This window comes from Pelodiscus sinensis, chromosome 16 (assembly GCF_052426305.1).
Source record: "Pelodiscus sinensis isolate ZL-2025 chromosome 16, ASM5242630v1, whole genome shotgun sequence".
NCBI lineage: Eukaryota > Metazoa > Chordata > Testudines > Trionychidae > Pelodiscus > Pelodiscus sinensis.
In genome coordinates, this window is record NC_143067.1 from 34,035,794 (window position 1) to 34,063,630 (window position 27,837).

Here is a 27,837-nt window from a genome sequence, read left to right on the forward strand (position 1 = left end):
ACAACCACAGTCCCCACAAACTTCATGCATACTTACTCTGATAATACTGTGCAGCTGTGTCTACAGTGGCATGAATTTCCGGAAATGCTTAAAACGGAATACTATTCCGTTTTCAGTTTTTCCAGAAAAGGAGCGTCTACATTGGCAGGCTGCTTTTCCGGAAAAGCCCTTTTTCCGGAAAAGCGTCTGTGGCCAACATAGACGCGCTTTTCCGGAAAAGAGCCCCAATCGCCATTTTCGCGATCAGGGCTTTTTTCCAGAAAAGACTACTGGGCTGTCTACACTGGCCCTTTTCTGGAACAGTGTTCCGGAATAAGGACTTATGCCCGAGCGGGAGCAGAATAGTTTTTCCGGAATAGCGGCTGATTTTGTACAGTAGAGCATCGTTGCTTTTTCCGGAAATTCAAGGGCCAGTGTAGACAGCTCACAGCTTATTCCGGAAAAGCGGCTGATTTTCCAGAATAAGTGGCCCAGTGTAGACACAGCCTGCATGTAAGACACTTTTGACATTTCAAAGTGAAACATGATCTGTTACATGATGTGATGGATGGAGGGACATCCTGCAGTTGTGCAGGGAACCTGTGAAGGGCTTCCTGATGCTTCTTTCCCCCCACACCCCTCCCAGCTCAGTTCTTCTCTGGATGGCAATAGGTGTTTCATCAGAACTCCTCTCCCTCTGTTTCTCTTCCCTCACGCACCCCCCTTTGATCTCAAGCACCACTTTCTTCCTCATCACCTTTTAGATAGCTCAAATTCCTCTGTTCCCACCCGTAATCCCAAAATCCCACCAAGAGACACCTTTTCCTTCCTTTTATAGTTACTTTGCTTCTCACAGCCTTGGACTAATATTACCATATGTCTCTTCCTCATCCAGGTTTTAAAAGCTGACTGTGTTTGGGGAGTAGAAGTGCAGAGCAGGTACTGGGAATATACCGAGAAGGTATACCAGAATATATTCTCATTGAGACTAGAGCCCTGCAGAGATTCATGAGGAGATAGTGCTGCTGTGCAGGCCAATAGAAGGAGCAGGCTAGGGGGAAGCAGCAAACATCTCACCTGGGTGGGGGCATATGGACAAAAATATTTACACAGAGTGAATCTAGTATGTAGTTAGTGAGATACAAATAAATAGGTAACACTACAGTGCCATTTTCCAGAGCAGAATCACAGTTTCAGTGGATGCTTTTGGATTGGCAGAACCAGGTTGTCATCTGCTTTAAAAGATCTTTAGTGGGTTTCTTTTGTTGCAACTAGCTTTCATTATGAAGGGCTGTATTGTTATTTTAAAGTGCTGAATGCCTGGCAAGAGCAAAAATCGAAGTATTTGGTATCCTCTCTGTCCTATTTCTCTGTTCATTGTTCCTGTTAGTTGAATGCTTGCAAGCAGTCTGCCTCAGGGCATTGGAGATGAGAAAAGTGCAGTGACGGTCCATCATGCACTCGTGAACCAAGTCACAATTGACTGTGTGTAATTGTAGGTTGATTAACTTTCTTAATCCACAGTATATTTGTTTAGTGATAGAGTTAACAAAAAAATAGATCTGAGTTGAGGTTTTACATTGTACCCATGGAGATACTCTCAGAAGTAATAAACTATTTTAAAGTGATCATAGTTCATGATCTGAACCAGAATTGATGGAACAGTTGGGACAGTCTTGGGGACAAAATCCTGCTGCCATTTACACCAGTATAAATCTGGAGTAGTTCAGTTTATATCTGTTAAGTTGCTTTAGAGATACAGTAGTAAAAATTAGAGAATATGTTTTTTGAGGTTTATGATTCTGATTATTTTCTGTCTGTTTTTACTCTGATGTAGTTACACTGATTTCAGTGACTTTTCTCCTACTTTACTTTAGTGTAGAAGAGATCAGATTGACATGATATCACCCTGAGTCTGCTTTCAGTTTATCCCATGTAAATCCAGAGAAACTTGAGAAGTTGAATATTGGTTAATAGAATAGTTGATTAACCTCATGAATTCATAACAGTTACTCGACTATTCTGTAATCCCTGGGGTTGGGCCCACTAGTCAGTGAGCTCTGGCCCCACTCCCGAGGAGGCCCCTCAGCTCCACACTGTATCAGAGGCAGCACTGCGAGGTGCCCAGAGGGAGCTGGTCTGCCAGGGGAGCCAGTTCAAAAACCAGTTCTCCTTGTGGACCGGCTGCCCAAGGCTGCTGCCTCTGAAACAGAGGCAGCAGTGCAAGATGGCAGCAGCTCCTTTCCTGTGTCTTGTGGAATGGCCACAGCTGTTGTTGGGAGGAGAGACTCATGGTTAAAATCCTCAGGTTTCCATAGAAATGTGAAGAGTTCCACCCAGGGCCTTTCCTTTGCTATGATCAATCTGTTCTCTGAGAAGAGAGAGTCTCTCTCTGGGCATCTATACCCCTATCTTCAAGAGAGAACACGGTGTAGTTTGAGGCCGTCTCCTCTGCCTTTTTTTATCATCAGTGTCCTCAGGGACCACCATGTGAAAGAAGAGGGTTTGCAGGCCCTGGAGCTAAGCCTCTGCAACATTCATTTACTCAGCCAAAGAGTTTTATTTTGATGGGACTGTTGAGACCCATGTCTCTTTACTGATGCCACATCTATTCCCTCATCAGATTTTTGGAGGCTGTCTTACCCAATTTGCCGGAAGCTGGAAGGCCCTAACTACCAATAAATTGGTACTGGAAGTTATCGCAGTGGGTATATGCATTTTTGACAGCTCCCACCCAGAAACTCCCTTTCTACTTCCTATTCAGGGACCACTATCTCAAGGAGATTCTCCAGAAGGAAGTGGATTTGCTTCTCCTCCTCCATGAGCAATAGGAAGATTCCACCTCATCATAGGGAAAAGGTTCTATTCCCCTTACTTTTCGTCCCCCCAAAAAGTAGAGGATGGGAGCCAATTCTTGACTTACATCTACTGAACATATTCATTCAAAAGCTAAAATTCCACATGATCTCTTCGTCATCAGTAGCCCCCTCCGTAGAGCGCTCTTGGCTCTCTACATCTTCTAAATTTCTCTTTGGGTGCACTAAGCAGGAATCAGTGCTTTTCATCATTGGTGGATAACCATATGATCTTCTCTCATCCTATTGCAATTAGGCCATCTCATCATAATTACATCTCCCAGAAGAGACAGTGAGTTGGAGGTACTCCTGCAGGATCTGCTATATACTACCTTCTATAAATAAAAGGTTACTCTCCCACCCAAAAACCATCCCTGAACTAGTTTCTAAGTTTCATATGTATCAAGCCACCCACATACTCATACATTTTCCTAAACCATATACCTTGAATGGAGACAAGAGGTGCTTGCCTTTTATCTACCAAGAACAAAGATAGTAGAAAGACACCCTACCTATTTGTTTCCATAGCAGATAAATCAGAAGGGCAAGTTATATCTGCATAGAAACTTTCAAAATGGATCTCTCATTGTTTTATCCTTTATCAGCTAGATCACATCCTGCCTTCTCCCCTCATACCAGAGGGAGTGAAGGCTCATTCCACCAGACTGTAAGCAGCTCCTACTGAATATGCTGAAGTGCTTCTACTAGAGATATGTAAAGCAGCTGCCTAGAAACACTTTTTAAGAGTTCAGTAAGGCTTTCTTCGTCACCATTGCGGGTGCTTCATCTATTGCAACTCTGACAAGTTTATTCATGATCCATCGGCATTTGTCAATGCTTTGTCAAGTGCATTCTTTATGACAACACCGCAGGTTGTTTCTTTTAGCGCCCCTGAGTATAACATTTCTTCTCACACAATTACATCTGTGGAAATATAGTGGACAAATGTTGCTAGTTGTGGTTTATCTTGACTATCCAAGGACTCATCAACAGTTAGGCTGAATACTAGGGAATTCTTTACATCATTTTGCATGTTGCTTGCAATATTGCCACTGATCTGGGATAGCCATGTCTCTGTAGTTTGGCATGAAGCGGAATTTGTTGTATTAGTCCTTGAAGGTTTGTGTTACTGGGATCTAAAATTGAAACCACTTCTGCAACATTCATCTTAACAAATTCTCTGTCACAATATGGACATTTCGCGGGAGTGATATTCCGTGCCATAATAATACCTGTTTCAGTTGTTGTCAGCTTACAGTTTCAAGATGTCATTGCCATCCACAAAACTAACTTAGGGTTAACACATCTAAAACTATGCAAATGCAGCTTAATGAACAGAAAATGCAGCATGTAGTGTGCGGCATTCAAGAGGACCTCGCACGGCATTGCCATGATTCAATTTGATTAGAGGACTGGAGCGCATGACCTATGAGGAGAGACTGAGGGATTTGAGTTTGTTTAGTCTGCAGAAGAGAAGAGTGGGGGGGGGGGGGGATTTGATAGCAGCCTTCAACTTCCTGAAGGGAGGTTCCAAAGAGGATGGAGAAAGGCTGTTTTCAGTGGTGTCGGATGGCAAAAGAAGGAGCAATGGTCTCAAGTTACAATGGGAGAGGTCTAGGTTGGATATTAGGAAAAACTATTTCACTAGGAGGGTGGTGAAGCACTGGAATGGGTTACCTAGGGAGGTGGTGGAGTCTCCATCCCTAGAGGTTTTTAAGTCTCAGCTTGACAAAGCCCTGGATGGATTGATTTAGTTGGGATTGGTCCGGCCTAGGGCAGGGGGCTGGACTCGATGACCTCCTGAGGTCTCTTCCAGCTCTATGATTCTATTATTCTAATTTCCTGTTACATTGAGGATGTGAGGCCTAACCTGAAGCCTAGGCAGCAGCTCGTTGCCAGCCCCAAGCAACAGTGCTCCTCCTCCTTTAGGGCTGAAAGCCCCCTGTCTCCACACATTCCGGCAGGGTTAGCGCTGCGAATGCCAGCTCGTCCTGCTGCTTGGCAAGCCCACAGCCTCTGCGCCCCTCTGTAGCTATGGGAGGAAGCTCTGTGTTTCTGTATGCCACTGCAGAGCTGAAGCCACAAGCTCCATGAGCAGCAGCTGCCCTGCCTAAGAGCCTCGTGGTTCAAAGGCCGCAGTTTGGCCACACTTGGTATAGAAATATCTCGTATCAGTTTGCAATCTCCCACATATGGAATATACTCAATATTCATTCCACTGCCCATCCTCCATCTCCTCTGCTTTGAATCCTATTGAAATCATGGTAAGAGGAGGAACTAAAGTCAGCCTGCACTGCCCTTTATGCCCTCAAGTGAGAGCAAGAGGATATCTACGGCACATGTATGGGCTAACAAACAATTCTTACTAGAATTTCTGGACTTGGGTTCATGGTACACATGATCCCCAGCACATGGAATACAGACAGAAGAACGTATAGTTACAGATAAGTAATCTATTTTTAATCTGCTTTTCTCCTTGCCCCAGTGACATTTTCTAATGGGCCATTCCCTGTTCTAATAGTGCCATTCTGCCTTTGGTGCCATACACTGTGAGCAGACATTGTTTGGAGAAAAAGAATTGATACATTTTAATGCTCATGAATTTGAGGGGCATCTAGCATTGTTTAAGATGGGGACAGCACTAACCTAAGATATATAGAGAGTGTGGAGCTTTAAAACATTTCCTACACACTTCAGTTCTTGAATTGCAGCATCCTTGCTTTTCTACTCTTGGTGTGTTCCAGGGCAGAGAATGTCAACTATGCAGAATCACATAATAGTTTTGTGATATGGACAAAAATCTATTATAGACTGGGCTGACACTGTCAAACTCAATTCACTTGTTGCCCAAAGATAATTGCACTCCCATTCTGTATCCGAGGAAGGTAAATTAAATCTATTGCGCCACTTAACCCAATGTGTATTGTTTTCATAGAGGAGTTCTTGTCTTGGTGCTAAGATCTGTGATGTTAATTAGGGCTGGAAAATGTGTTCTTCTCTGTAGTACTAACCAGCTGCAGAGAATGCTTACAACAGCTGGTTATTGATTTATCTGTTTAATTACAATTTTACACTTTAAAATATAGACTCTGTTTAAAGTTAATTGGACAGGAAATGAAAGAGGTGAATTCCTTTCCATGATGTGTTGTAGGCAGCCATGGTGCAAGGTCTCCCCAGTCTTATCGGGAATACACAATAGTTAATACTGAGAAATGATTGTGGATTTCACTCTCTTTGGTCCACACACAACTGTTTGTTATGGAGCATGTCAAATCCCACCCAGAGATTTTCTGACTGTGTGGATCACTGCTATGTAGGGACCAACCTAGGGCAAGTCAATTAATTTCTTTTAAAAGCTCAACCTGGACTCAACTGGAATGTGAAGTGAATGTGAAATGCCATTATATTAACCATTAAGTTCTCCAATTTTCTTGTGCAGCTCTGTCAATGCTCTTCCATCTTGACCTGCTTTACCTCTGGTATTCTAGTCTTCATATTTTCTGAACAGAGTGCCAATTATGTGGAATAGCATGGTGGTTATTTAACATATATCTAGTTAAATGTTTTATTACAACTTTTGAAAACCTAATTACTGTAGTTTTATGTGGTACTGTACCATTTACTGCCGGCCACTTTATAAAAAGTACTTCTTTCGAGACAATAAACTCTAAGCTTTCAAAGGACATAGACAGGACCTGGAAAATGTGACAATAATCAAAGGTTTATTTCATTTTTCAAATATATCTTGTCTATTTTTACCTCACCTACAGGCATACATTTGAGAATAGCACAGTTTCATGCATTCATCAGAGTCTCTTATTTGCCTTTCTTCATCAAATTTCATTCTACACTAGGCATTAATTGTGTGTTTCTATGTACTCGTGTGTATTTTCCAGGTGTAACTTTCTATATCTGTAGTTTGATCACAATGTAAGTGATCTTGTATTTAAGTCATTTGTTTCCTCATTTATGAAACAGTATTGTGATTGGCACTTTCCACCATATTTATTCATTCTGTTTCACTGTGACCAGAGTTTCACTATACCTAAGTTCACATGAACAAAGCATTATATTCAAACTTGTTTATATATTGTAGCTCCCTCTGTTAGCTGAAAAGCACTTAGAGATCTTGGGTTAAAAAAATGTGACATTTCAGATCAAGGCAGCACAAGGACTGTACTTTTGTGCTTCTCGAAACGGCTGAGATTTGCTCTAAGGGATAAAAAAGAAGCTAACAGGAAAAAAACCTCTTTAATAAAGCCCTTTAGGCTTGAAACTGGAAAGGGGTTCTGGTATAATGATGTTATGGAGAAATTTGGGGTGAGGCTAATGAAAGAGCTTTGGAGTGGTCAGCCTGGCACTCAGAGAGGAGGAATGGAAATCCCAGATGCTGCGGTGTAACTCCAGCAGCCCTATTTCGCCCCCTCTTGCCAATTTTCATTTTAATTAATGAAAGTTGGTCTTGTTAGGACAGTTACAAACATCTGAAACCATTCTCTGTTATTTCCTGCACACTTCTAAGTGGAATATAGTCTAAGAGATTTGTTTTTAATTTAAAAGGATAAGACATTGGGGCTAAAACCTTTTCATTTCAGCTTCTGCCATGAGCATATGTTCGTAGTCCACTTAGAAAAATGTGAAAAACAATGGTTTGTAATATTTCTAACACTTAACCAATCTTGCCACTGCATTATTAGCTAGAGGCAGTAAAGAATGGCCACGTCATTTGACAGGAAGATTTATTAGCGAACACTCTTCATTAAGTAAATGGTTGGAATGACACTGTTTCTTTAGTCATAGTTTTGCAAATAGCTCAGGAGAGAGTCTTTTTTTTTAAGTGAAAAATGTCTGAGATACTTAGGTTTCCAAACCAACTGCTGATTATGTAAGGTTTCCTTCTGTGGAGCTTGTTAAGGATTTTTATTATATAAGTAAATACTAATACTGATGCTGAGCATGGTGCCTGTAATCCCACCTACTTGGGAGGCTGGCAGATCACGTAGGAGTTCTGGGATGCAGTGCACTATTGCAGTTGGCTGTCTGGTGCCACTGACAGCCTGGCCAGCAGGCAGCTGAAGGACTGGCTAGAACAGGGGTCAGCAACCTTTCAGAAGTGGCGTGCCAAGATTTAACTTATTCACTTCTATTTACGAATCTGCATGCCCCCAGACTGAGTCTCCGTGGGTGCAAAGCCCTGTAAGGCCCCAAGCCTTCACCTGCGTCCTGCACGTGCAGGGTCCTCAGCCCCAGCACTGCCTCCTCCCACTGCCACTGGGTGCGGTGCAACCTAACCTGCTACCAGGAAAGGGGGAGGGCGTCGGTTGCTCATGCACCACAAGAGCCCGTCCTGCCTGACTGGGCCCCACGCAGCCCAATCTGGAACCTACCCCACGGGAGCAACCAGCGGCAGGTGGGACTTTTCCATGAGGGAGGCAGGGTGGTGCTCCTCCGCGTATAGCTCTGTGGCCAGTGCGGGAGGAGGAGAATTTGCTTTCTTCACCTTCCTCGCTGCATGCCCCTCAGAGCTGGTGCTGTGAGGCTCCCTGTATGCTACTCAAAATCATCTTGCATGCCACTTGTGGCACGTGCGCCTTTATGTTGCCGACCCCTGAGCTAGAACAAGAGGAATGACACTGTGATCAACTTGTGTCCACTTCCATCAGGGCTATATTTCGGTTCTAATGGTAAGGTGCTAGCCATCCTTTGGGTTATTTAAAAACTAAACAATGAACAAGAATAACTGATTCACTGTTCACCAGGCTGTATAACTGTATCAGCAAGGCACATTTTCAGGGACCATCTGATAATTCCAGTATGTAGTGCTACACTGAGCTTGTCAAAGTTGGCAGAGCCACAGCATGGTCTACCTTTTATTTTCTTGGTTTCTTTGCAAAGTTCAGGCGCTCACTTTATTATATATTTGGTTTTTTTTTAGAAACAAATGTTTCAGTGTTCCCTGAAAAAATGAGTGTTCCTGTCAGTACTGACGGGGCACATGTACCTGGGAAACAGATTTTAGTTTCAGACTTCCAAATTATTGTTATAATAAACAGTGACCAAATATTGATTTTAAAGCTCATAATAAGAGGTTTGATAGTGATCCACTTGTTGGTTTCTTCAGACCATTAGCATTAGTTACATCTGAAATAAAACCTATTATTAATTTAAAAATACCCTATGGGCCCAATTTTGCAATTTGCTGACACCCCTCAACATGTTTTGTGAGGAGGCATTTAGGACCTTGCAGAGTTCTTACCAGTTATTTTCTTTCTCTTCGTTGTTAGTTGTAACTCTGGCAGGTCTCTTTCCTACAGATTTAGAATGCTTTCCAAGCATTGTCAAGAAGACAGTGTTGAATTCACAATATTAGTTGGACTATAAATTCCACAAGAAAGCCATCTAAGCTTGCCAGCATAGAAAGAATGTTTATTAGGAAAGATAGGGATTTACTTAAACTAATAAACAAACAGATATTGCACATTTTAGATCTAGCTGTATGCCTTAATCAAACTCAAGCTAATTGGAATGTGTAGGGATATCACTTCCAGGTCTGAGAATTACAGCTAAACAGTTACCACAGCTTGATAGTGCCATCTCAGGTGATACATAAGGCACTTAATTGGTCAGCGTGCAGTCTAAACTAACACCAAATCAGGTTCAAAGGGGTAGCCATGTTAGTCTGTACCTGGAAAAATGTAAAAAACAACACATAGTCTTGCAGCACCTTAGGGTATGTCTACACTACAAAGTTAGTTCGAACTAACAGACGTTAGTTCGAACTAACTTTCATAGGCGCCATGCCCCCTCCCGTCTAAATCCCACATTCCCATCCTGCTCCTGCACCCTCCATTCCATCCAGACCCTGAACCCCCACATGCATCTGCACCCTTCCTCCCTTCCAGACACTGCACTCCTACCCTCATCCTACTCCTGCACTCTCCCTCCTGTCCAGACCTGTAACCTACAAGCCCAGCCTGCTCTTGCACCTACCTCCTGTCTATACTCCACACCCTCATCCCAGCCTCCTCCTGCACCCTACATCCCACCCTGACCCAACACCATTATACCTAGCCTGTTCCCTGGCAGTCTGTTCCCACATACTGAACTCCTTATTTTTGGCCCCACCCCAGATTCTTGGGGTGCCACAAAATCCACTAATCCCAGGCCCCAGAAGAGTTAATCCAGACCCATGTAAATCCTGAGCCTTTCCCCTTCCCCCTGGGGGCTAGAACTTGAGGTGACTGAAAGGAGTGTCTTTTTTTTCTTGCTTCTGAGTTGAGGGACACACCTCTTTTTGCTTCATATTTGTGTGTGGCTCCTGTCTGATTTTTTTCTGTGCATCAATGGCCCCAACCCACAAAAGCATCCCTATACCTGCTTTAAAATATAACAGTGAGTGATGTGATCAAACAAATCTCCTGTGGCAGTAAGAAATGAGTAATGATCTCAGATTTCCAAATGTCCTTAATTTTTTTTCATATACAATTCTCCCTTCCCCTTGCAATTTTTGGGATTTGTTGTGCAGACAAGGACAGTCCAAGTAAAAATATCCGCTTTCACATTTAGAAATGTTACCTCCTAGGGGGATTCAGTGGCTTATGTGCAATGTGTTGGTGAACTCATGCTAGGCTACAGTGGATTGATGCCCAGGTCCAGAAGCACCCTCACCTGTGCAACTAATCAGCACCTACATTGGCAGACTTAGCAGGGAGTCCAAAGAATAAAGGAAGGTTCAACTGTCCTCTAATCCTTACAGTCCACTCATGATCAGGTTTTCAAAGTACAGTGGTGAGCCAGTTTCTGACTGTACAGATGAACAGTTGTTGCTTATGCTCTACCTGTTACACAAATAATTGAATATAATCTACTATATATTTGAGAGAGTTTGTGAATGAGCAAGCAAGTCTATAACTGTGTTTATTCAAGAATTACTCCTAAATGATCAGAACTAGGACCACCAAATTTGGTTTGCAGCTTCCTCTTATCATAACTTAAAGCAGGATCAGGGTTTGGTTGTGCAGGGGAGAGGGTGTGAAGCACTTACCCTCCCCACTCCATGCATATGGGGACACACAAAAACCTACAGAAAAGAGATGGATTCACCAGGCAGGTTAAAGGGATTGGCAGGTGGTGTGCCCGCCCCTACCCTCTCTGGGACTGCTCCAGCCACAAGCCTCCCAACATGCAGATGCCCTTTAGTGATGGCAGTGGGGGCTGCATCTGCCTCCCCCCTTCTTACAGGAACATTGCTAGCTATTCCCCTTTGTCAGGGAGTGAGGGGAAAGTGCACAGTTTTCTGCATTCCTCACTCTGTCTGGGAAGCACAAGGGGGCAGGCGAACTTGGACCTACCCCAGCTGGGGGACATGCACCCCTCCCCCGGATGTAAATAACTGAATAACTGAGGTATCCAGAACTGCCAGACTGGCCTCTTTCATTAACATAATAATTTAGTTTTATTGTTAAATTAAAAATAGAGGGGAGAGGAAGAATTTAAAAATAGCTGTATTTATATTCCTCTTTTCTCTGTAAGAGTCACTGATTATTTGCATGTAGTCTTTACTTTTATATTACGTGGAGGAATTGTAGGTGATTTTCTTTACTGTTTGTTTATCACTGACTTCATGCAATGTCCAAATGTTTGCTAGGCATATTACAGACAGTCAGGACACAGGGGACTTGATTCTATTTTGTCATCCCAGTGTAAATCAGCAGTAGCATCACTGAAGACTGTGAAGTTATGGCAGCCTAAAATTTAAGGCCTAGGCCTATGCCCTGAATAATTTAAAGCAGAAGTAGATGAGGTGTTGATGGAGGAAGGGATATGGAATGTAAAATGATTAAATGAGGAAACTTAAAACATACTGTGTTAGTTCCAGGATTTATTTTATCATTTTCTGTCATCAATTTTCTTAACATTTCTTTAAGCAAAAAGGGTGGGACAAGTGTTTGTTTGGCTTCTTAGAGGTACTGCTGTGAGGAGTGACTTGCCGGGGAAGATGATGGCAACACTGTGAACTAGGGGGCTGTGTCTACATTGGCACCCTTTTCCAGAAAAGGGATGCTAATGAGACCAGTCGGAATTGCAAATGCCGCGGGGGATTTAAATATCTCCCACGGCATTTGCATGAACGTGGCTGCCACTTTTTTCCAGCTCGGAGTTTTGCCGGAGAAAAGCACCAGTTTAGACGGGATCTTGCGGAAAATAAACCCTTTTCCGGAAGATCCCCTATTCCTACTTGAAAGTCCCGTCTAGACTGCAAGTCCCCTGCGGCATTTGCAATTCCGACTGGTCTCATTAGCATCCCTTTTCCGGAAAAGGGTGCCAATGTAGACACAGCCGGGATGTATGAGAGTAGTCAATTAGTCTGATAAGCCTATGGGGTAGTCACGTTGACTACTCGTATTGTTCCCGCCGGGCTGCCTCTATATCAAAGACAGCAAAGGGGGAGCTGGTAGCAAGAGGGGGTAGAGAATGCTCCTCCTGCAGCAGCCCCTAGCCGTAGGGGGTCCCAGCAGAAAGAGTACCTGCTGATAGGCACTGCAGACAGGGATTGCTTTGCGGGCAGCAGCCCCTGGCTGCAGGGGGTCCCAACTTCCTGCTGGGACCCTCTGCAGACAGGCGCTGTGGACAGGGGCAGTTTTGCAGGCAGCAGCCCCTGTCCATGGGGGTCCCAGTGGGGAGCTGGGACCTCCCGCAGATGGGATGGCTACCAGCTGGGCAAGCAGCTCATCTCAACCCCAGCTTCTGCTGGGACCTAACCCCACTGTGGCGATGCAATTTAAAACACAGTAGGAGCTTGGGGTAAGGCTGCCTGGCACCTCCTGGCTTTTAAATTGTGGAGCTGCAGTGGGGTTTGGTCCCAGAGCTAGTCGGGACTGAGATGTCTTCCTTCCCCAATCGAGTAGTCGATAAAAATTCCGTGGACTACTCCATTACTAAAATCACCTAATTTTAACATCCCTACTGTGAACCAGGTCAGAAAGGAGATTCCAGACATAATGGAAGCAGGTGCAAAGAGAATATTCTTCTCTAACTATAGCACTGCACCTTTTTAACTGTGTCTCTTCTTTCGTTTCAGGCATTTCTTGTTTAAGACATCATCTGGAACCACCCCTCTGTTCAGTAGTTCTTCCCCTGGATACCCTCTAACCTCAGGAACAGTTTATACACCACCTCCCAGACTGTTGCCTCGAAATACTTTCTCCAGAAATGCATTCAAGCTGAAAAAACCCTCTAAATATTGTAGCTGGAAATGTGCTGCTTTATCAGCTATTGCTGCTGCAGTTCTGCTTGCCATCCTGCTGGCCTACTTCATAGGTGAGTGCATCTTTCACTGTATCCCACACAAGCTAATAAGTTCTATTTCCTTCTGCCAAATTGTGTTGAATTTTTCTGATATGAATCCCTGGAATTCCTATGCCTGGACACCCCGGGCTCCACCTCAGCACTCAGCCAGGCTTTGTGGTGTTTGGGTGTTTCAGCGCATCCATACAGGATTGAGAGCATCAGTCCTCAGGGTGAGCCCAGGGCAGTCTGTGTGGCCGAATGCTAGATAGGCTTTTTCATTCCCTGTTATTCACACATTCATGGGTGCTTCTCAGACACAAGCAATATACAGAAAATCTCTTTTTAAGTCTTGCTTTTATCTCACTGTGCCATGATCTGTTTTGCAGTGCGCGTTCTATTGTATCCCTTCATGTCGTCTTAACCTGCTCTTTGAATACATTTTTTGAGCTTTTGGGGTAGGGGGGCTCTTATTTTACTTGTTTTACCTTTAATTGTTGTATCCACCAATGCACTTGTCTGGAGTTGGCATCTTATGTGGGGTTTGTTTATTTTTTTAAGAAAAGTGCCTATAAACTTTAATGTCATTAATTTCAAAACTTACCAGGCTTTCCAAACCTCTACAATAATGTGACAATTTTCATGGCAACTTGCACAAATTCCAGAGCTTTCCTTTGACTATATCATGATAGTCGAGCAGTTCAGTCCAACAGGAAGATCATCCTCCATAGGAGAAAGCATGTATCAGGCATGTTGCACATAGCATACCATTTCTGTCTTAGTTGACATGTTTCTTCCATAGTCTGCAAACTAAATAATTTGCAGAAGCTGAAGCTAGTGGAATAAGTTTCTGAAGTCCGAAGTTTCTTATCCTGGCTGCTGTTGGGGGAAAGTTACAGCAACCCACAGGTCACATGATCTTGTGTGGCAAAGTCTTTCTGTGTGAGTAAAAAACTTTCACTTCTTTCACGCAGCCTAATAGCTAGTACGGGGTAATTATGTATCTCCTGTAATGAACCTCAAATTAGCAACAAGATTAGCTTGTTATATAAAGAAAAAGTATTATGAACCAAGTTATTTATTGAACTTGACAGTTCAGATGCAAGAGGTGTTTGTGTGAGCAGTTATACAAATGGGAAATCATATACTGCAAGTTCAATATTTTAATCACGGATGTAACTTGGAAATGATGGATGATTAAACATATTTATCTTTGGTGTTTAGGCTGCTGTAAGATAAAACAAAGCTCTACTGCGTGGTTTATTACATTATAATCTGTCATTTCTTATTATTTATGAACTTCTATTAGACAATCCATTGACCCTTGAGAATTGAGGACTGGTTTATAATGTCAGAGGAATAAAGTAAATGGTCAGTTGGCAGAGAGGTGTTAGTGGTCATGTAACCATTCTTCTGACTGGAGAATGCTGAACCAACAGGGTGAAGTTATCCCATAAGCAGGAGGAGGAAGCGGGTTTTTTAAAAAGGAGTTTTGATGAAAAGGGGAAACACTTAAGACCCGGTTTTGTGTCTTGTGTTGACGAATTGAAGGAGAAGTATTTTAAAGAGCAAATAACCAATTAACTAAAAATAGATAACAAGGAATTCTTTCAGAAGCAGGAATCCTGAGTGGAAATTTGGTGATGCCACTAAGGGTTTGTCTACTGGGATGTTAAGAGGTTAACAGGTAAATATACAAATAAGCAACTGATTAATTGACCATTGGCAGCAATCTCCACAATGGCCAGCTGTGGGAGGTTAGAGCAGCCCCAGCCACTGAGGGGCTCAGTCAAAATGGTTAACCAGTTAAGTACTCTTATTTAACCAGTTAACTATTTTCATATCCCTCCTAGTTACATAATGCTTAAGTCAGTGTAATTTACCTCAGTCATGGGTGTGAAAAGCCACACCCCTGAGCAATGCAAGCTACATAAACCTACACACTTTCTCGTCCAGTGCTGTATCCGTGGGAGGTGGATTCTGCTGACATAGCTTCCACTCTCACTGAAGTGGTGTAATTTCAACAGGAGCACTCTCCCATCGGCATAGTACATCTTCACCGGATGCACTACAGTGGTGGAGTGCAGCTATGCTGATGTAGCACTGTAGTGCAGTCTTGCCCGTACAGCGTAAATGGAACTCGTAAAGATGAGAAGGAATTGCAGAGAAGCCAAATTATTTTTTCGTCATTTTCTCAGAAAGAGAAGTTGGGAAGGTACCAACCTCACACCTGCTCTCTGTGTAGGAAAGGTGGTGCTGTCAGAATTATAGATGTCAAAGCAAAGATTCTGGAATCGACTAAAGAACAAACCATGAGAATCAGATCATAGATAGCCAAGAATGAAATAGCTGAGCTGGTAATACAAACATGCAGTATCACAAGATTCAGTATCATGACTGGTTTTTTTTTAATGTATTAACTAATGATCTGGAAAAGGAAATTAACACAGTGGGATCAAAATTTGCACTTGATACAAAGCTGTAAGTTTGTCAAGACTAGGTAAGATTGTGAAGGACTGAGACACTTATCAAAGCTGGATGAATGGACATTGTATGATAAACAAAATGCAGAGTTGACACATATACTGTACAGTAAAACACATTGGAAGGAATAACTTGAATAACTCAGACATTTTATGGGTTCTAAATTAATTGTGTCCTTTTAGGAAGAAGACCTGGGCATCATTGTGGGTAGCTAAATGAAAATCTTTAATATAGAGCATCAAATAGATGGAGTTCACAGACAGATGATAACCATTATTAATTCTCTGTAAGGGAAGATTGAAAAAATCGGTACTGTTTAGTTTAAAGAAGAAAACAAATAAGAGGGGCTGTGATAAAAGTCTACAAAATAATGTGTGATATATACAGTTAGGCACTCCTATTTGCTTTTTCATACAAAACAGGAGTAAAGGGGAATAATTGAATAAAAATCAAAAGGCAACAGATTTAAAGAAGTGAAAAATAAATACATTTTACACAATGCCTAATTAACTTTTGAAAATCATTACCACAATAGATCACAAAGATCAGCTCAAGAGTTTAGTAAGATTCTAAAAAGAATTAGATATGTATATGTACCATGAGAATATCCACAGATTAGACAGGCTAAAAAGATCTTTTTTCAGAAAGGATATAAACACTGATTGTTCATGGCATTAGCCAACTGCAGACTGACAGGCTTAGAGAAAATGTTCTCTATTGGCAGGTTCTTCTACAAGTGTCCACTGTGTGTTTATCTGCACCTTCCTCTGAAGTTCCTTACCCTGGCTGCTGTCGGGGTAGGGTACTAGCCCCATCTCGTATGACAACGCCCCTTTGTGATTAAAAAAACCTTTCACTTATTTTATACATGCTTATGCTTGTTTTCTACATACACATTGATGTCTGTATGACTGTGTTTTTCTAGAAGCATTTTGGCATTTAAGCTTGAAAATTTGGATCTGCGCCTTAATTTTCATTTTCCCTGGAGTAGTTTTAGCCTGAATCCTTCCTCCCCCAGCATTTCAGGGTGATGAAAACAGATATGAGGCAATCAACTTATTTTCTGTTGTTTAGGGAAAAGGCTGGGGAAACAGGGAAGCTGACAGACTCACCAGGCCCCTGGGTAAGGTTAGGGGACCTGGCTCCTTCTTCCCGGAAGCAGCGAGGCCTAGGGCGAAAGGGGCGGGGCTGGGGCAGCCAGCCCTTGATGATACCTGGAGCACACTGCTTGGGACTCAGGTGGTGATTTAAAGGGCTCAAGGCTCCATCTGCTGCGGCCACCAGCAGTGGTGGCAGCTGGGAGCCCTGATCCCTTTTGAATCGCTGGCTCTGGGGCTATTAACCTTTGTCAGTGGGTCTGGGGGGGACAATGTCTGATGACAAAAATCATAAAACTGATTTTTGAAAAGTTTATCCAGCTAGTTTTGTTTTCTTACTCATTTAGTCTATGCTCTTACATTTCCTTAGTCATGGCCATACTTGCAACAATGGCAGTTTTACACATGCACCTAATGCCTCTACTTAATTAAATCTAGAAGTGGTGTCTCACTGAGTATCTGTAGTGGGATGACCTTGTATGTCATGAAACTCATATTGCAGCTTTGTGATTTCAACAAATATCAGCACATTATGCTGGTATACAAAAATCAAAGTAATTCAGGATGTCAGAAAGACAGCATGTGCCCCTGACACCCTTAGACTGTTGTTGCTGGAGCTCTTCACCTCATAATTTGGGGGGGATGAAAGCATTTTTTGTGTGTGAAATTAGTTTTTAGCGCTTTATAACTGTGCTAAAGTAAAAAAAATATTGAAAGTCACCTTGTCTTTTTTCAATATAGTAATTCTTGCCAAATTTAAAATACTATATTTTAAGTAAGCCTCTAAACTGCTCTGACTTCTGCCAATCTGACTTTGAGCTTGAAAGAACATCTGGCCATCAACATGTCAGTATGTTAAAAGTGTGGTAATTTTAGGTACTTACAGTTTTCTTTGAAAACAATAGAAGTATTATTTTCTATGGAAACTAAAAGCCTACAATGTGTTTAAAGTTGCTCCACTTGAAAATTGATATGTTGAGACTCATACTGATGAATCTTAGAGTGCTGCTGCAATTTTGTCTACTCCCATCATGTGAAACAGAGCAGGACTTGGGAAAATAAAATGACAAAAATGATGAGAATAGTACATTTATATAGCATCATTAGTGTGTACACAGCACAAGAAAAATATTAGCTCTCATTCACTCTTCAGTGTTACTTGACTATAAAGGCAGATGGGAATTAAGGTAAATTTGTTTCCTGTGTAGGCTTCAAATGTTGTATTCACCTTTGTTTTATGTGTTTGTGTTTTATGTTATTTGAGGAATAGACCTGCCAAATGCTCTGGCTTGTTAATTGAGCAAATATAAGATTCTTCTTCCCCCAGCACGTTTAAACTTGTTGTTCAAAATAAATGAAATAAGAGTGCTGCAGCACACAAATAGACTGTGAACATTCTTAACAATAGAGAAGAATAGCTTTGTGTGGGGGAGGAGGAAGCAATAAATAGTGGAAACTTTATCCATCCTCTTTTCGTTATGCAAAGGCATTCATTCTTGTGAAGGTCAAAGAACCAACTTTGGTGATTCAGATAAAATGAACCCTAAACTTAAGGGTCTTAAAACATTTTCAGCTTATCTTTATTAATCATATGCCTTATTTATCATATCGTATATCGGTGCAGAAACATTAATGCTTTAGATGCCAATATTAAGATGGATTATCTTCTTGGCCTCAATCAGTAAAGTGAGTGCTAATTTGTCTGTTTGGGAGGAATTTCTTGTTCATTGATATTTGCAGCTTCTATCATTCAAAAATAACCCTCAGGAGCTGGAAAAGGTTTCAGTAAGGAGGTGGTTAGAGGCAATGTAAGCCACACATACTCTTTGTACTCCCTGGAACTTAGATAAGTAGCTAAGTGAAGCTGGAAAGGAGTAGTGTTGGCTGGCCTCCACCTTTTGGTATCCGCATTACAAAGAGTGTAGCTGAATTTAGGTGAACTTCAAGGAGAATGAGCCAAGTAAGATAAAAATCTGAGAGTCCTTTGGCTCTGTCAGTGGAGCAGGATAAGCCAAGAAAGAGCCAGGCCTGGCACCTGTGGTGACTTTGTGTATCACTTTATTTCTAATTTGTTTTTGGCTTGGACAGCCAGTTCACATTGGCTTTCTGTATTGTCCAGATTTAGTTGAAAATCAGATGCACAGAGAGAGCACTTTGGACACAGGTACAGCAAGAACAAGGAGAAGGAATACCTCCATAGAGTTTTACCAGGTGGGGTCTGATCTGGTAAGAGGCTGAGAGCTTGGCAAGATGCCAAACACCCATCCTCAACTTCCACCGAATATGCTCAGCATCTTGCAAGTCCCTCTTTGTAGAGGCTTTTATTTAGCATATTTAACTCTTTTTTTTTTTTTTGAAAGCCAAACAGTAAAGACACTGTAGTGTTCATGTGGCTATGCAGTATAAAAAGACAAATAGCATTTATTCTAATGTGGATATCAGCTGAGGAGCAACAATGAACATGGAGGCAAAGGGTCTTTGTACAAAAGGCCCTGGGTTTTCGTGCATTCTTGACATTCACCGAGATCTAAGATCTGATTTTTAGAAACCCCTACCCTCCATTCTTTCTGTAGATTGGAGGGGGGCTACCTACACACTCCTAAGAGGAAGACCTGCAAGTCAAAATACAGAGTTTTCGGTCCTAATTTTGGGAAGGCCAGCCCATCTAGAGGGCAGTCTGGGCCAGTGATACTACGAGAAATTTAAGAAGCTTCACGGGAAGAGAATGCTGCAACCCATTACTTCCAGTCTTCATGTTCTTGGCATTATGCCTTCTTCTGTAGTTAGTGCACCTCTTTCTCGTGACTCCTTTCCACTATGTTGTGTCACTGATAGGAAGGTATTTTGCAAACATGCTCTCCATAGGGGTAACTGTCTTCATACAGATGTGCATATTGCTCTCTGTTTATGACTACAGTCATGATGCAGTTGTGTTGGTTTGCTTTTGTAGATTATATCAAAACCCTTTTTGGAAACAATTAAATGACACTTGGGTTAGAATCAGTTCTGTTCCATGAGGAAAGCATGGTATATACTGTGTTTTGGCGCAGTATTTTAAAGAGAGGCCTTAATGAAAAATAGATGATATATTTCATTTTATCTTGGGGCTCACCTAGACTACAGGGAACGGTTGAAAGAAGATATGCAAATTCCACAGGAATTTCCATATCTTCTTCCGATCGCACTTTTGAAAGCGGAGATTTTGAAAGTGAAAGTAATTAAGATGCGGCTTTTTTTCAGCGAACCCTTCCCCCTTGTTGAAAAGCCACATAAACCTTTTTTTAGGAAGAGCAGCTTTTGATGAAGGGGGCAGTTCGCCGAAAAAGCCGCATCTTAATTACTTTCACTTTCGAAAGCTCTTCTTTCGACTGTTCCGCGAAGTCTAGATATGCCCTTGGAGGCCCACACGTTGGTCCCACTGTAGCCTAAGAATCCAGGCTATCCAGAAGGATTGCTTCCAGAGCTGGGAGGGGAAAGAATTCTCCTTCCCAGCTGATGCTTTACAGATACTGCTCCAGCGGCAGGAATGGTTCTTCATAGAAGTGCAGCTATCTGCCAGAGCCTCAGATCCCTGCCTCAGCATTAATAAATAGTGGAAGTAAAAGGTGTTATGCCACCAGTGCTAGACTATCGTCATAGTACAGGATAACTAGGTAGAGGGCTGGACTAAAGAAAACTGCATTGTTCAAAATAGGGAGGGTGGGTGAATGTATGTGTGTAATTTAAAGCTGTGGTGAATTTGGTACTCACTAATGGCATGGCACACTGGGATTCTTTCTTTGACCCCAGAAAATGGATGTGGTGAGTGACAGCAGTGCATGTTTTCCATAATAGGGACCACCTCAGGGTGACAGGATATTTTTATCTGCCTGCCTGTTCAGTTCTTGGCCTCTCTTCCGAAGATTTTTGTGAAGCAGATACCTGCCAACTAGGAACTAGAGCCTGAGCAACTCATTTCACCTGGGTGACCAGACAACCCTCCTATGCTAAATACTTAAAATTGAAAACCCTTTCCTCTCACCCCCGCCCGCCCACCCACCCACCCACCATCTAAACAAGCTTGCTCTGAACCCTTGGTGAGAGGCAAAGATTAATGAATGCTTTTGACTTGTAGCGGCTTGGATGTTTTTAGCCACATACTAGAGATTGCAACGTAGGGCCATTTTCAAATGGCCCCTAATCAAATCCTTTTCACTGCTTCTGGTTAAGTTTAAATATAACTTCTTAAGCTGCAGAAAGAGCCACCCTAACACATCATGAAGCCATAGTAACATAATGTTAATCATTTTGTTCATTATGGTACTAGCCAATGGAAAACAGTTTATACATAGGTATTTTATGTGATACATTAGTTACCATGACAATAATGTTCAATACAATACAACAGTGATAATGGTTAGCTATGGTATGTGGCAAATGACTGATGCTATTGTGGAAGGTCCCACACTTTCCCTCTGTATAGTAGGACAGGGCACAGCCCTGCTGCTATTCTTGGGCTCCACTAGTGCACTGGATGGGGAGAGAAGGGGAGCAGGGGAGGGAGCCAGATCCACCCCCTGCTCTGGTCCCAGCTCCTTCAGCTCTGCAGGCTTCTTACCACCTCCCCTCTTGGGTACAGTTTATCTTGTCTTCTCTGCTGGGGGTTTCCTCTGCCCTGCTTGGGCACTGGTATGCTGCTCCTCTGGTCAACACCAGGAAGCCTCCAAATCACACTCAGCTCTTCTTGCCTCCTCCTGTCTGGCTGAAGCAGCAGTTTTTATGAGGACTTGGGTTGAACCTCAATTGGATCCAGGTTCTCTAATTAACCAGTAGTAACTCTTCATTAGTCTGTGGGGAATAAGGCTCTGATCACCCTGGGGCTTATATACATCCTATCTGTCTCTCTCCTGCTGCCCTCTGACCCTGCAACAGCACCGGTATTGGAATGATTGATATAGTCTTATAAGGAAACAGTGGTTAACTGAGTATTACAGTGGTATAAATTCTTGCTAATTCTGTTAAAAAATGCAACGTGCCTTCCCTAAGGGGGTGCTCACTTTCCAGGCCTGCCAATAGCAATTCTGGGCAGAATGGTCAATGGGTCAATCGGTCCATATTCACGCACCAGCCACACTCATGCAGATGCTGTCTGCCTGACATTTGAGTGCTGCACCTGCACTGGCTGATGACCCCGTGGGCTGCCACCTCTGCTGCTGGGCACACTTTCTCAGCACAGCCAGGGCTTCCACATGCACACCCGATAGGGTGGCCAACTGTCCAGTCAGGCAAACCAAGTGATCCTTGCCCCATACCTGCTCTCCCTTCCCTTCCCTGAGGCCCTGCCCCCACTCTGAGGCCCTACCCCCTCTCATTCCAGCCTCCCTTCCCTCTGTTGCTCACTTTCCCCACCTTCACTCACTTTGAACAGGAGAGGGCGGGGGTTTGGGATGTGGGAGCGGATGAGAAGTGCCGGCTGTGGAAAGAAGTTGGGGGGCACGGTGCAAGCTCAAGGCTGGGGCAGGGGTTTGGGATGCCGGAGGGGTTCAGGCTCTGGAAGGGATCATGCTCTAGGCTGGAGCAGGGGGTTGGGTTGTGGGAGGAGGTGCGGGGTCTGGGAGGGAGTTTGTTTGCAGGCTCTGGGTTGGGGCAGGGCATTGGGGTACAAGAGGTGAACAGGGAGCAGTGCTTACCTTGGACAGCACACAAAAGTGACCAGTATATCCCTCTGGCTGTTGGCAGCAGTTCCTAGGTGAGGTGGGGGTTAAGGGGGTCTCCGTGCACTGCTGCCCACAGACATCACCCTGGGAGCTGTAGAGGCGGCACTGGAGGTGGGGGCAGGGGCGGCCCTAGTCTAGCTGCCAGCAACGGGCACCCTAGGTGAACCATGCATTCGGCACCCCCACCTCCAAACCCCTCCACCATTTGGCGCCCCATTTAACTTGGCGCCCTTGGCAACCGCCTAGTTCGCCTATATGGATGGGCCGCCCCTGCATGCAGGGACTCCCCCCAACCTCCGTCCCCAAGGCTGCAGGGAGAGGGGAGCTAGTTCTGTGAGTGCTGTGGAATGTGGGCACCCAGGGATCCTTCCTTAGCCCCCGATGGATTGCCAGCGGCAGCTGCCAGGAGCCCCCAACAGTTTTGTCTGTGAACTGTGCATGTGGTTGGCTATTCAGGAGCGATTCAAATTCAACCCAGCTGATTAGCAAAGCACCCACAGCTGATAGCATGTGTTTCTGCTGGTGGTGCACATCTCCACATGCTTTGGCGCATATAACAAAATTTATTTCACTGCTGGATGGAAAAAATTAGAGGTAACATTGTTCCCCGGGCCCTTTTAAATTGCCTGATAATTGGCAGCCTTGTCACTTTCTTTTCCTTGCAGCTATCCTATCACTGCATGTAAGAACGCATTCACTGTGCTGCTGGAGATGGAGGAAAGCACCCTGGCTTCAGAGCTGCTGTGGGCAAGATTCTAGCCACATTTGCACCAGTATTAATACAGAATAGTTTAGCTTACTTCAGCAGTGTGAGTCCAGATGTACTCTGGAATGTCAGACCCTGGTCTGTGGTGTAACTGTGGCAGCAGGCTAGTTTGGTTGGTTGTTTGCTTTGAGGAATTTCACAAGTGCAGAAGCAGATGACAACTCCCAGGTAATTAAGGGGAAGCAAAAACATTTTGAAAGCCTTACACCAGTTTAATATGGCATGTGTAACATTGTAGCCTAGCATTCTGACACAAGACCACCAGTGGGGAAGGGCGAGCTTCTGCCTATTGAACCTTGAGTTTTCCTAATTTCGTTGCAGGCCAGAAACACCTGTGTGTTAAATAACTTTGTGGTGATTCACTCTCAAAAGTCAGTGTTCAATAGCCCTCAACATTTCTCATTTCTTGCCTGTGGAGGGATGGTCTAGGGGTTGCGTAGTGGCTATAGCATAAAAGTGCATCGGGAACAAAGGTTTAAGACTCCTGGATTTGTTCAAAGTTGTATAGAAGCTCTAACTGTGCTGCTTTGTTTATGTGTGTACATTTTGCTGTATATTTTTTGGTACATTTAGGCCCCAATTCAGCTAAACATTTCACCATATAATTAACTTTAAGCATACTTTACTTAGCAAATTTTAGAGTCTGAATAGATTTAAAACCTCTGCTAATATATAATTCTATAATACCATAAATAATCAGGGACAGAATTAGCAAAGGAGGCGAGAAGTTGTACATGAAAATACTGGAAAGGCAAAATATAAAGGTAAGAGTAAAACCTTGGATGTGAAAACAATAATTACAAAGGGTAACAGGCAACAGAAATTATGGAGTAATGTGCATTGAACAGTGGGAAGAGAAGTGACACATTAGCATGTGAAATGACAGCGAACTTTATACACATTCTTCAGTAAGCCCGTATATGTCTAAACAACAGTATTAAAAACAGTAATCAGGGGTTAGTTTCATCTTGGGTTTCTTCAGACTTTGTTTCAGTATCTGTGTTGCATCATCATATTTTCAATCATCTGATTAAATCCTATTTAGGAAGAAAACTGTCAGGATTTTCTATCTAGCTATCATCCATCCATATGTCCATCTATGCAGTAGTTAAGCCCCTGGCTTTAGCTAGTCCTTTCCTCTCTGTAATATGCAGTACTTTATCAATAATGCTTTATACAAAAAGATTCAATTGTAGTTATAGTTTAAAGGGCACTGTCCATCTCCAGGTTTCTGGTTTCTGGGCCAGATTGTACAGTCCAAATGACCAGTGATTCAAGGGAGTTTTGCCTGAAAAATGTGTGTGTCAGTCTTGGAGGGTATGTCTACACTACCCTCCTAGTTCGAACTAGGAAGGTAATATAGGCATACCACACTTGCAAATGAAGCCCGGGATTTGAATTTCCCGGGCTTCATTTGCATAAACTGGGTGCCGCCATTTTTAAATCCCTGCTCGTTCGAACCCCGTGCCGCGCGGTTACACGCGGCACGAACTAGGTAGTTCGGACTAGGCTTCCTAGTCCGAACTACTGTTACTCCTCATTCCACGAGGAGTAACGGTAGTTCGGACTAGGAAGCCTAATCCGAACTACCTAGTTTGTGCCGCGTGTAGCCGCGCGGCACGGGATTCGAACGAGCAGGGATTTAAAAATGGCGGCGCCCAGTTTATGCAAATGAAGCCCGGGAAATTCAAATCCCGGGCTTCATTTGCAAGTGCGGTATGCCTACATTACCCCGCTAGTTCGAACTACCGGGGTAGTGTAGACATACCCTAAGAGATAATGGTAAGTGTGGGTGTGTTTCATTGGAAGCAGTATAGAACGGTATATTTGGATCTGGGAACACAATTTTGCCTTGGGTGCCTATGAGACAAACTTTTTTTTTTTTTGGACCAGAGAAAGTTATTTCTACTTTTAACTCTGACTAACTAATACAGCTGGGGAAGAGCGAGTTAGGATTCTCTTTTAATTCACGTGTCATCAACATTGCTGACACCAGAATCTTTATTATTGGAGAGGTTGTAAGAAGAAAAAACTACTTGAATTAAAGAGGCAGGACTAAGTGTTGAGTTGATGGTTAGAAAAATTATGTTTTGACTTCTATGCTGAGCAGATTTGATAACAAGATAATAAATATTGAGCCCCACAGTGTGATAATTACAGTCACTATCCTGAGTATCACCACTCTTTTAATTAGTGTGTGTGTTGGGGGAAGGGAAAGAATTAAGCTAATGTAGAACTTGAGTGGCAAAGGAACTTACACTCAGTCATGTGTTGATCTTTCTGAACCTTGCCTAAAACTTTGAGTATGCTTTGTTGTGGGGGGGGGGAGGTTGCGGGTTGCCTTCTTTAGGGATGCCTGGATTTATCCTGCTGCATCAGGTTTAATTTTTTAAAGATAATATACATAATGCATAATGGTGCATCAGTTAGTTTAATATTAAACTTTTCCTAATTTAATGGTTGATTCTTACAACTTTTTCTGGGTTCTTTTTGAGGAATATCATGGGATGGTAAATGCTTTAAAGTCTTTGTGGCAGGAAAGTATGGTGGGATCGATTTCTTTTTGCTTGATGGGAACACGCAGGGGCGGATATACGGCAGGGCGAACGGGGCGGCCGCTCCGGGCCCCGCGCTTCAGAAAGCCCCGCGCATGTGCTGTGGCAAAGGGGGGGCCCCGCGGAATTATGCTGGCCAGGGCCCCGCAAAACGGTCATCTGCCCCTGGGAACATGCGTGTGCATTGTTTCTTGGATATTTTATTGCATCATAGACATTGTCTTGGATTAAACAGGACTTTCTGAAAAGTCAGATGGCCCATTCCTGGTTTTTTTGTGTGCTAACAGGTTGTTTTGTTGTAAGTAGAATGGACATAGCTAAAATGTTTTGCTTTAATTTGAACTTGAAGGGGGGAAAGAATATTTGTAACCAGAAGGAAGGTTACGATAGGGTAAAAAAAATGACCAGATATGCAAAGTGAACTTGATAAAAGAATGGCCTCTAACTTCACCAGGAAAACAAAAGTAAAGACCTTTTGATCACAACTGTTAATTGAATTATTCAGTTGCATGCACCTGTCTATATATTTATACAAAACAAATGACAGGAGATTGTCAGAGCATGGGAGCCTCCTGGCCAAATGGCCTGACACAGAGAGGCACATGGATTTGATCCTTTGCTGTAAAGATACTTCCCAGATTTCGGATAGCTTTTCATTGTCAGAGAATCACAAAGCAACTTTAATGCTGCAGAAACTCTTTTGGTTCAGGAGAATTTGAATGACCACAGCAAAGGCCAGTCCAGTGAAGGGACCAACACATTCTGTTTCTTGTTGCCAACAGCTGAAATCACCCTGGAGTTGAACTGGATTTGTGACAATAATGTGTTTTTGCTGCTGATGAAGGAGAAGATATCTTGGCTATCTCACAGTGTAGTGTTACTGAAGGATTTCTATTATAATTTGAGTGATAAGTCTCACAAAAGAGAGAGAGTGACTTTAAATATAGACAACTGAACACCAGAGAAAGAGCCTGGGAAAGCAAAGGGACTGTTTAGCCACCTTCCCCTGAAATGGAAATGGTGCGCATTTATCGGAGGGCAGAAAAGAATTGGGTCCTAGAAGTTAAAACTCTGGTAGAATAAAGAGAGACTCCTGGTAAAACTGTCTTAGGGGAAGGAAAAGCATAAAAGGAGAGAGAGGGGCTCAATTTCTGCCCCTTAGCTTTATTGAGCCAAGTCTTGTTCTTGTTGTTTTTATCTAAATGTGTATTCTGACCATCTGTTCATAGCCCTTTTGAAATAACTTGTGAAACGATTCATCCTAGAGTATGTACCATTCCCATTAAGAAAAATCTAATAGGCTCTGAGATTATTCTTAATCTTGCATGGTGCATTAGTATCTTTTTTTTTTACCCTTTTTTACACTTTAACTCTTGAACTAATGATTTTGCTTGTGCAATTTTAGTCTATTTCTTTGCTTACGTTAATTCACCTTAAAACTCAGTGACATTCTTTGACCTGAATCAGACATTTGGGTTCAGTCCATTGAGAGTATCTGGGCCCTTGTCAAAATAAAATGTTTTACTATACTCGCGGAATATTTCTAAAAATCCTAAAATAAATAATAGAAAAATAGTGATTTGAAAACTAATCCCTAATACTAACCAGGCCTGGCTGTCTAGATGAAGAATAAGTTTCAATAAATGGGAGACAGACGCAAGGCATTTCAGTATGAAGAGTAGTGAGGATGCAGAAATAGAAATGGGATTTTCATTACATAAATGATTATGCTCAGGCCAGAAATCCCGAATATTCTGAGGACCGCAGCTGCACTTTCTGCCCTCCATAGTAGTAGCCAGTAATAGTATAACAATGATGTGGTGCCAGGAATGGTTATTTGTTCTCAGAAATAAATGAAATGTTAGTTTTCTCTGCTTCAGCCAGTAAAATGCATGTTTACTCTATGGTGTATCGTAAATTTCTACCTTTTTTTGCAGCAAATGAGCTGCAAATTAATATAAATTCCACCTGAGTGCTCCCTGAATGTGCACACACACAGTGACTTGTGCTCTCTTTGCCACTTGTTCTCCCCATCCCTCTCACCTCTTTGTCAGTTCTGGGTATCAGTATTGATAGCCTGTCCTGGATCATTCCGATTGGCTGAACTCCGCTAATCAA

The 27,837-nt window shown here is 42.8% G+C and overlaps 1 protein-coding gene across 4 annotated transcripts in view; it reads left to right on the plus strand.

Moving 5' to 3' along the window:
- Nucleotides 1–27,837, plus strand: part of TENM2 (teneurin transmembrane protein 2) — a 1,126,385-nt gene that overhangs the window by 849,561 nt on the left and 248,987 nt on the right. For all 4 annotated transcript variants that reach the window (XM_075900179.2, XM_075900181.2, XM_089769544.1 and 1 more), the window contains one exon: nucleotides 12,916–13,154. In XM_075900179.2, coding sequence (XP_075756294.1) covers nucleotides 12,916–13,154 — 239 coding nt within the window. The remainder of the gene's footprint in view (nucleotides 1–12,915; nucleotides 13,155–27,837) is intronic.